General features: G+C 44.9%; 1 protein-coding gene across 1 annotated transcript; it reads left to right on the top strand.

The window, feature by feature from the left end:
* Positions 1-9,365: 9,365 nt before the first annotated feature.
* On the top strand, positions 9,366-10,667 carry gpr61l (G protein-coupled receptor 61-like; the record flags this gene model as incomplete). The annotated part of the gene is made up of 1 exon (XM_007903648.2): positions 9,366-10,667. A coding segment is annotated over one exon (1,302 nt), but the record flags the coding sequence as incomplete, so codon positions are not given.
* Positions 10,668-10,873: the final 206 nt, after the last annotated feature.

The raw sequence follows: 10,873 nt of genomic DNA, 5'->3' as shown, positions 1-10,873 counted from the left end.
AATGGATAACACTTGGAACAGTGCTCAATGCAACATATCCTTTCAGCTATTATGCTTTAAAGAAACTGCTTAATGCTTCAGGCTCAGTGTAATCATGCACATCTCATTTCTGACTTTAATTTAAGATTAAACTTAAAAGGTCAATGACCCAAAAGGAGATTATGATAGGAAAGATCTATTTATTCTCTACAGATGTAAAGGACTCCAATCCAAAGCTTCTCCAATCACTAACTGAATGTACCATCTGATATTATACTAAGCACAAATAATAATTCTTGTATTTGATATAGCGTCTACAATGTCAAAGCATCTCAAAGTGCTTCACAGGGCCTTCAAGTATAGTCAATGTCTATTTCTAGGCAAATTACAGCATCTAATACCTGTACAGCAAGATCCCACAAACAGCCAAGCAATGAATCATCAATTTATCTGGGGGATTATTGACCACGATGTCAGACCAAACTCCTTTCACTTTTCAAATTGAATCATGGCATCTTTAATGTCCACCTGGACAGGCAGACTGGACCTCAGTTTAACATCTCATCTGAAGGACACCACCTCCAACTATGCAAGTTATCCTGTTACCGAACTGGAGAGTCAGTCCAGAATGGAGTGTTATTTCGGGTTTTGCTGAGATAGTTAATTTCAGCGAAAGCAGCTGTACAGCATTGTAACTAATCTCAGTACCCTTGGGCTAAATGTCAATTAGGGCATCTGCTCCTGATCATTATTCATTGATTCCTGCTGCACACGTATGGATGTCACTTAAAGACAGAATCAGGCTTGGTTGCAATGCCCCACTCTTTCATGCATTGATATTATCTGCAGACAATGCCACTATGAATAGATGATTTAAATCCCAGGTTTCAAATATAGTCTCAATTTACAATGCTGTGTAATATACGTATGCAGGGGTCCTATAAGTAGCACGGTAACAAGTGAATATGTTTAAAACCTCAGATTTAATTATTTGGCAACATAATAATATATATTGATTCATTATTATTTTTCTCCCCGTCCGACTCGATGCTTCTGAACCGTTATATTCTTTTCCTTAAACCTAACATTCTCCTACCACATCCATCGATCTTGAATCTCTCACTAACACCTTGTAGTTCACCAAAGTCCACCATCAACTTACTAACCATATATTTTAATTCAATGTACGGTTACGTGGATACAGTACAAAGCTGACTAGTTGTCATGCATTTACACTGTTGATAGATTTTACAGTACTGTACAAGCTCATACAAGTGTCATAGGAAAACACTGTTTTTTGTGTCTCTTAATAAAGATCTCATTGAGCTTGAATCAATACTTTCTGTGGTTTTCTCGGGGGATGTAAATAAATGTGAATATACATCTGCAGCAGCCTTTAAATTGCCACCTCATCAATCCAGCAGCCTTGTTTTCTGTCTGCCTGTCACAAAAGGACTGATTTAATGAGCCATAGCCATAACAAACTAATACTAGATTATGTAAATTAATATTCCACAGATTAATTATAATAAAAGATGTGCAATGTGTGTAACAAAACAATATGCTGTATCATTTGCAATTAATTTATTCAAACTGTTTTTGTTTCAAATATCTTTATTTATTTTCTTGCAGTAATGCACTTACTGATGCAACCACAGCTGAATAGATTTTAATACAGAGAAATAATTTGTTGGCAGGCTTATGACATTAAATTCAAATTGCCCAGTCGGCAATTGAATTAACGAGGCTGCTGTTTCGCCCTAAACCTTCGATCTCTTATAATGAAAAATAGACTATTAAATGCCATGTAGTCTTCAATATTTCCACAGACATCAAAGGGTAATAAAATAGTTCTATCAATACAAATGCAGTAAATTGGGAGATATTTCTCTCCAATAAAATGAAATCAAGATTAAGAGGTTTATTTGTATTCAAATTGAAGGTTTTATTGTTCTGATACGTCAGGCGTGGCTGGTGCTAACAATTGTTTGTCTGTACTTCCATCCTCAGCTTCCGCATCTGCAAATGCTCACCTCCTATAGCAGGGGACTGTGATACTGAGGGGAGACAACATCCATTAACCCTATCTTTTCTTGGGTTTTAGAATGGGGTAGCTTTGCTTCCTTAGCAATGTGCTTAAAAGCTATGTGCTCAAAATATGTTCAGAATTTTTGGGGGTCATTCTGTCTGCCATATGTGGAACCCCATCACCAGCTTAAGAGCATTCAAACCATTCTGAGAGTTCACAGATGTATCTACATGTGCATAGATATTCCCATGTGTCTGGAATGTAGTGTGTCTGACTTAACATTCACACTGGATAAAGCCTTCACAATCCTCTCTGACTCACACCTCCCCCATAACTATTTAGTTTTTTCTTTCAGTTACAGATCCAACAGCACTAAATGCACTTGCAAACCCATGTGTATGCACATGACAGTGAGCAAAATAAAGCAATATGATTAAGAGACCTCTAATGTATTTATATATTTAATAATAATAATAAAATAATAATCCTTGCATTTGATATAGGGCTTTTCACGTCTTCTAGACGTCCCAAAGCGCTTCACAGAATATACTGCAAAGTGAATTGACTGTATATTTGTGGGCGAACGCAGCAGCCAATTGCGCACAGCAATGTCCCACAAACATTCATGGATTGAAAATGACCAATTTATTATTGTTTTTTTTTGGAGGGATTATTAGTATTATTACTTAGTCACAGATTGACACCTAACCCTAATTATCAGACTCATTACTACAGTATGTGACTATGTCTGTTTGCGTGTATTTACTTGCACATATATATGTCTATAATTCACAATGACAGATAATATCTCATCTTCAAAATACTGTGTATGGGTGTTTGATCCCTTTGATTTTTAGAATAACTACCATGCTGTTATTGGATTGAATTCATCACAGGACAAACCATGTCTGTGACTAACAACTACACCTTTTCCAAATGAAAAACACATCATGTTAAGCATTCTTCTTTACTTACCTTTACTTGCATACTTCACATCCTAAAGAAAGTTTTTTTTTAACATTTTGATAAATTAGCATCTTACTTTTCTCGGTCAGCAGGATATCTATCGACAAGTTCACTGTTGACTTGAAAGAGCAAAATAGGAAAGTTATTGTATGTAAACACTTTAGCCAGGCCTGACACACATGGACACCCATCACTATCCAAACCAAACTAAATAATCCTTACATTTGAGAGTTACTAAGAGTTCCACAAATGTATGGATCAGTTTTTCTAATGTAGAGTGCTCACTGTTCCCCCAGAACGATGCACCTCAGTTACCTATTTTTGGAGAGTTTAAACATAGGTTGGCAAGAGTTGAGGGTATAAGCTTCCAGAGTGTGCATTGAGATACTGCTGGGATTTAACCAGCTAAAACAATGCATTTAACCAGCTAAACAATGTAGCTTGCCATTGTCAACAAGCTTCCCACTGCTTGACCACCCTGCCCACCAGGGGCTTTGACTGGCAGGTTTAAGAGTCATTCGGAAAGAGATCCAACTCCCAGTGCTGCCGTATGTAAAATGGTGCAGTGAATCAGCCAATGCCTTTATGACTAATATTGTTGGTGAGTTGCAGGGAGAAAAACACTGTTGACCTACTTGGCACGATTATTAATATTTGTATTAGTAAGAAGATGATAATACATTGAGATACAGTAGTATGTACTTTGGACATGACAACTGAATCAAAGCTGCAATTATTTTTAATATACTGTAGTTTGTCAACCCAGATTTCACAGGTGGACGCACAATAATCTGAACATGCTTCCAGGCTTCGTTGGCCAGATTTTTAAGACATTGGGTAATAAGAGATTTTCAAATTGCTTGAGATGTGTACTTACTGAGGTTTATAATATACTCTCCACACACTTACAGAATGTGGTTACTTGCAAGAGGTATCGAAAGAAAACTTGCACCCGATGTCCAGAGTATTACTAGGGTTTACGATGTTTCATTTTCTTGGATAATCCATTGTCAGATTCTAAACTAAATCAGTTAACAAGAGAGGTGTCATTATGGGCAACACCATCAGCTCCAAATCTGAATTTATTTCATTTATTTATTTAGTCACAACAATTTCATACTTTTAATTTGTTCTATATCCCGGCTTAAACTGTGTATAGTGCCTTTCATGTGAGGAATATTTTGTAAAACGTTTCATATGACTGACTGATAGGGTACGATGAGGTGGTGGTGATGGGGTGGGGGATAATGAAAGATGAAGACAGGAGGGCCAGGTGGGCAAAAGCCAGTTTTAAAAGGTAGGTCTTACAACAGTTTTGAAGGTAGTAAATTGCTACAAAGTGATGAATAAATAAATTTTTAATTTGACTGTGTATATCAGGAAATAATTTTGAGATATGAAATGATGTTATTAAGATAGCAGAATAAAGCATTGGAGCATTATATAAACATACATTATTTCTCTATTTAACAAGTGAATAATTATAAACAGATTCATTTTTGAAATCTGCCAATTACGTACTGGTGCTGTAAAGATTCAGATGAGTCTGAAACAATTCCACATGAAACAGTGTCACCTAGTAATAAGATATCTGTGTAACTGAGTTTTACTATTGTATATAATTGTTGAACAGATTCAGCTGTTAAAATGAAAGGCTGAGAGCTAACTGACTCACCCACTCAACATTGTTTTATTTGGTGAGAGGTTGGCCAGCTAAGAAGCCTGTTGAGAAGAAACACGTAGATTTCCTGTTCTTACAGGAACCTGGAGTGCTGCTATATAAAGCAATCACGTGGAGATTAGGTATGATGAAATTAATATACAATCATCACATTACCAATTGAAAAGGAGAGAAAAGAAGACTTTTTAAACAATCAGTTCTACAACAACAACTTGGATTTATATAGCGCCCTTCCACGCCGGACAGCATCTCAGAGCGCTTCACAATAACGGATCGCGGGGCTGAGCCAGGGGGAGGGGGAGGAAGGAGACCAAAGGCGCGGTCGAACAAAAAGGTCTTCAGCAGAGACCTGAAAATAGGGAGAGGGGGCAAGGCGAAGGGGGTGAGGAAGGGAGTTCCAGAGCCTCGCAGCATAGTGGCTGAAGGCACGGCCGCTGAGGGTGGAGCAGAAGACTCGGGGGACAAGGAGGAGGCCAGACTCGGAGGAATTAAGGCAACGGGCACTTCTTTGAGGAGAGATGAGGTCAGAGAGGTAGGGGGGGTGCAGAGGTGTGGAAGGATTTGAAGACAAGGGTGAGGATCTTGAAGTTGATCCTCTCTGGGACAGGCAGCCAGTGCAGTCTGGCGAGGACTGGGGTGATCGGGGAGCAGAGTTTAGTGCGGGTGAGAATGCAGGCGGCAGAGTTTTGAATAATCTGGATTTTTTGGATGATAGTGGAGGGGAGGCCAGCGAGGAGAGCATTTGAATAGCCCAACCGAGAGGTGACAAAGGCACGAACTAGGATTTCAGCGGCTTTCAGAGCAAGGTATCGGCGGAGTCGGACGATGCGTGGGAGGTGGAAGAAAGCAGTGCTGGTAAGGGACCGAATGTGGGGGAGGAAGGATAATTAGGGGTTGAACCTGACGCCTAGTTTGCGTACAGGTTCGGAGAGTTTTAGGGGGAGGTCGGGTAGGTGGAGGAGGTGAGAACCATGAGATTTTAGACGTTGACGAGAGCCAAAGAGTATGGCATCCATCTTGTCAACGTTCAGCTGAAGGAAATTTGCACTCATCCAGCTCCTGAAGTCTGTCAGGCAGGCTGACAGAACATCAGGGGACTGGGGAGGTCGCAAAGTGAGGTGAAATGAGATGACAATGCAGAAAGCTTTGAAAAAAAGAATCAAACTTCATAGCAGTACCATTTAATATTCCTTCACTCTGCCAACCCTCGTGAAGCTAAATTGATCTGAATAAGGAAAATGTGATGCAGAAATTACAGAAAACTGAAGAAACATCATTCACATCCATCATTTAGTGATGTTTGTTTGCAGCTCACTTATAAATCAGATAAATCAATAACAATAAACTAATTTAGTTGGTTAATACGAAATGTTTCTTAACCTGAAATACCTTTATGGTTTAACAACTAGGATTAATTGATTCCTAAAACAGAAAGCATCTGTAAACATATGGGCATTAATCATAACTATTATTAGTTTGTAAAGATCAACTACAAATCAATTAAAGCTTACAGAATATAAAAATTGCATTTTACTTTGATTTCAATAAATACAAAAAAATTGCTAAAAAGTAAACTCAAAAGAGCTTTGCGCCCAAAAAATCGAATTTTGCTGGCAACTGAAAGGTTAGTAATAAATAATAATAATAATTTGTTTATTATTAAATTTGATACAGCACCTTATCACATCTTCCAGATGTCTCAAAGCGCTTTACAGAATATGTAAAGTGAATTGACTGTATATTTTGTGGGTGAAACACAGCACCCAATTGCACACAGTGTCCCACAAACAGTTGTGAATTAAGTGACCACATTATTATTATTATTATTTATTTTTGAAGGGATTATTACCCCCAGTAAAGCAATCCACCAATTGACTAACAACCGTGTTCCTACTTACTGCTAGGTAAATAGAGATGTGTGGAGTAAGGAAACTTGCCCAACATTTTGCCCTGCCGGGAATTGAACCGAGGTCCTCTCGCTTACGAGGCACGTGCACTGACCACTGAACTACAGACCTGCGTGTTCTGAAACTTACTTGCCAACAACCATATTTGATTTTTAGAAAAACTTCTGTGGTGTACAATATACCTTGTCGGTGTCACTACCCTAAAGAGCAGAAGATCAGATAGGATTAGCAAAAGTTAGGAATATTTGAACCACATCTACTAGTAATATTTTATTTTTCACAAGACAGTGAATTCATTACTTTGCTGTAGATTTAGATAATCTACATCTTGGCCAATGCCTGACGTTATTATTAGGTTATTATGTATAACAAAGCAGGCACCTCTCTGCCTTTGCGACCTGCTTTCTCCCACTCCACAACCCGCTGCTTTCGCTCGGCTGGCTCTGGCCTCTTGCTTCTCCCTCGTCCCCTCCGCTCCATCATCGGCAGCAATGCTTTCAGCCACTACACCCCAAAGCTTTGGAACTCTCTCCCCCGATCCCTCTTTTAGATCACGACTGAAGACCTTCCTCTTCGACCGTGCTGATGGTCACCTCCTCCCTACCCTTGGCTCGGCGTCAGGCTGTTAAGCGCTCCAAGACGCTGCCTGGCATTAAGTGCGCTACATAAATGCAAGTTTTTTTTTAATGCTGATCAAAACGTCTGTGAATAACTTGCGCGCTCTGTACTGAAGATTGGTGCTGAAAGTCAAAATACTACGATAACTCAGACACACAACATTTTCGCAGAGAAGTAGCGGTTCCAATTATTGAATCGACAGTTATATAATGGAACCTGATCTGCACCACCTTAGATCGATAGCAGCAAGAAATCTTTACCCAATGAAGCCATCTCCCCATACGCATTGGTTGAGACTAACCTCGCGAATAGACAACGACTGGTGTTCAGTTAATGAGAGAAGTGTGTACCACATTCATAGTTAAGGATCCTTATTGATAACTCCTCGGGGTGCCTAAGCACCCAATTTCCTTTCAGTCCAATATGCAACCACAGTCAATGTTGATCGCATTTGCTCTGCACCGAAACAATTGGGAGTGAGAGATTTGCCACATTTGCTATAACAGGTACTTAATATTATTATTATTATTATTAACACGAATTTACTGTGCATTTGATCCAGAGATAATTCTGCCTATAAGGCTAATGACTAACGTAGACATATTGAAGTTGGTCAATGGGAGTACAGATTCATAATATACCTTTTGGGAGGATCTAAAGTCAGCAAAAGGTATAGAGTGGGGAAATCATCGGGTGACAAAAAATCTCTCCTACACACAGTGCGCTGCATCGTTTGGAAGTATTGGAGATCGCTTCCAGAAAGTGCAAACGCCAGACTGATGGAGTCAGAGCAAGATCAGGACTGGAGGGAGGAGGAGGGAGGGGGAGAGGGGGAGGGGGGAGAGGGGAGAGAGGGAGGGAGGAGAGGGGAGGGAGGGAGGGAGAGGGGAGGGGGGAGGGGGAGAGGGGGGAGGGAGAGGGAGGAGGGAGGAGAGGGGGGAGAGGGGGAGGGAGAGGAGGGAGGGGGGGGAGGGAGGAGAGGGAAAGAGGGTGGGAGAAAGAGGGTGGGAGAGGGAGAGAAAGTGGGAGTGGGAGAGAGAGAGAGAGAGTGGGAGAGGGAGAGAGAGAGTGGGAGAGGGAGAGAGAGAGTGGGAGAGGGAGAGAGAGAGTGGGAGAGGGAGAGAGAGAGTGGGAGAGGGAGAGAGAGAGTGGGAGAGAGAGAGAGTGGGAGAGAGATTGGGAGAGAGAGAGTGGGGAGAGAGAGAGTGGGAGAGGGAGAGTGGGAGAGAGAGAGTGGGAGAGGAGAGAGTGGAGAGAGTGGAGAGAGAGAGAGAGAGAGGGAGAGAGAGATTGGGAGAGAGAGAGTGGGAGAGGGAGAGAGAGATGGGAGAGAGAGAGAGAGTGGGAGAGAGAACTTTGGATGATGTCGATGGGATAAAGAAACGATCAGCTGAAGGTGTTATAAAATGAACCAGTGAGGCTTGAGAGAGAGAGAGGAGAGAGAGAGAGAGGAGAGAGGAGGGAGAGAGAGAGAGAGGAGAGAGATGGGGTGTTGTCGCGCTTTTGTTATCGATGTGATTGATCAGTGACGTGAGGCCAATTGGTACAGAGTCCGATCCTACTGGAGATGCAGCGGAAACGCACAACATAGTCCTACTACTGGGGCTGAGAGAGAGAGAGAGGGAGAGGGAGAGAGAGAGAGAGGTGGGGGGTGTGGGGGGAGGTCCCGGCTCCAAATATTGACTGATGGGAGTCTCGGACTATCTCTCTCTCTCTGTCTCTGTCTCTCTGGTTTGCTTTGCTCTTCCCCCCCACCGGCGGCCCCTCTCACTCGTCTCCCACTCCCCCCCCCCACCCCACCCACCCCTCACCCTCCATCACCCTCACCCTCCATCACCCTCACCCTCCATCACCCCCAACCCCACCCACCCCTCACCCTCACCCTCCATCACCCTCACCCTCCATCACCCTCACCCTCCATCACCCTCACCCCCCCCCCACCCCTCACCCTCACCCTCCATCACCCTCACCCCCCACCCACCCCTCACCCTCACCCTCCATCACCCTCACCCCCACCCACCCCTCACCCTCACCCTCACCCCCCACCCACCCACCCCACCCACCCAGGATGGAGATGGACGCCGGGTCCTCCTGGACCAGCGAGCGGTGGCAGAATCTGACGGGCAACAACACTTCCCACCACCTGCCTCCTCCTCCTCTTCCTCCATCCTCCTCCTCCTCCTCCTCCACCTTCCCCTCCTCCTCGGAGGTGGAAGGAGTCGGCCGGTCCATCGGACTGTTCCTCATGCTGCTCATCAACGTGCTCGGCCTGGTGGGCAACCTGGCCGTCTTGGTGGTGATCGTCAAGACCCCCGAGCTGAGGAAGTTCCTCTTCGTCCTGCACCTGTGCCTAGTGGACCTGCTGTCGGCCACAACCCTCATGCCCCTGGGCATAGTCCTGAGCTCTGCCCTCTTCGCCCAGGTGGCGGTCAGCGAGGCTCTCTGCCAAGCCTACGTGTTCCTCGAGATCTGCTTCAGCAGCGCCTCCATCCTGACCATCACCGCCATCAACATCGAGCGCTACTACTACATCGTCCACCCGCTGAGGTACGAGGTGAAGATGACGGTCGGCCTGGCCGTCTCCGTGCTGGTCATCGTGTGGGTCAGCGCCGTGCCGACCTCCTCCATCCCGCTGATCGGCTGGAACCCGCGGGTCAACGCCTCCTCCTTCTCCTCCTCCTCCTCCTCCTCGCCCCACGCCAGCAGCCGCACGCGCTGCTCGGTCCAGCGGGACTCGGGGGACTACGGGAAGGCGCTCGTGCTCGTGTTCGGCCTGTCCTGCTTCATCCTGCCCACCCTGGTCATCTTCGCCGTGTACGGCAGTGTGTTCAAGGTGGCCCGGATCATCGCCCTCCAGCGCGGGCCCCTGCCCGCCTCCTGGGTCGCCGCTAGCCCCCGCCACAGGTCGGACTCCACCGCCAGCCAAGTCACCATGGTGACTGGTGGCGCCAGCCGGAGGCGGCACTCCCCGGACGTGGGCTTTGGGGGAGGGAAGGCTGCCATCACCCTCCTCACAGTGGGAGGGCAGTTTCTGGTCTGCTGGATGCCGTACTTCGCTTATCACCTCCGCACCGTGCTGACCGTCACCGAGCTGCCCCCGGAGCCCTGGGAGACTGTGGTCACTTGGCTCGCCTTCTTCTCTTTTGCTGCCAATCCTTTCTTCTACGGCTACCTCAACCGGCAGATCAGGAGCGAGCTCACCCGGTTGCTCAAATGCTTCCTTAAGCAATCGCTGGACAACCAATTGGGTCCCTCGAGTCGCGAGGGGTCCATGGACGAGAACTTCCTCCAGTTCCTGCAGAGGACCAGCCACCCAGCAGACAGGAGAGCCGGCTGTTTGCCCACAAGTCCCAGGACCTTGCTGAACCAAAGCACAATGAGTTTCCGGATCCCCGGGCAGATCGTCGAGGAGATACCTGAGATGATGGAGCAAGAGACTGGAGAGGACTTGGCAAAGGTCCACACTCTCCTCAGGCAGGAAACGTGATCCATCCCTTACTCCAGTCAGCCAGAGTCTAACAACACCACAGAACCCAAGAACCCAGCTGAGGGAGAACCAAGTCCTTCAAACTTTTCCAACCCAAGTTTTGCCAAAATGACATTGAACCTCAGCATTTCCAATACAACAACAAATTTGGATTTTGTACAGTCCAGAGGACGTGAAACCAACACTTTCTTTGATTTGAGGACGTT

The sequence above is a fragment of the Callorhinchus milii genome, unplaced genomic scaffold (genome assembly GCF_018977255.1).
Source record: "Callorhinchus milii isolate IMCB2004 unplaced genomic scaffold, IMCB_Cmil_1.0 Scaffold5, whole genome shotgun sequence".
Classification (NCBI taxonomy): domain Eukaryota; kingdom Metazoa; phylum Chordata; class Chondrichthyes; order Chimaeriformes; family Callorhinchidae; genus Callorhinchus; species Callorhinchus milii.
The sequence above is the reverse complement of the archived record's forward strand: the minus strand, read 5'-3'. Positions and strand labels throughout refer to the sequence as shown.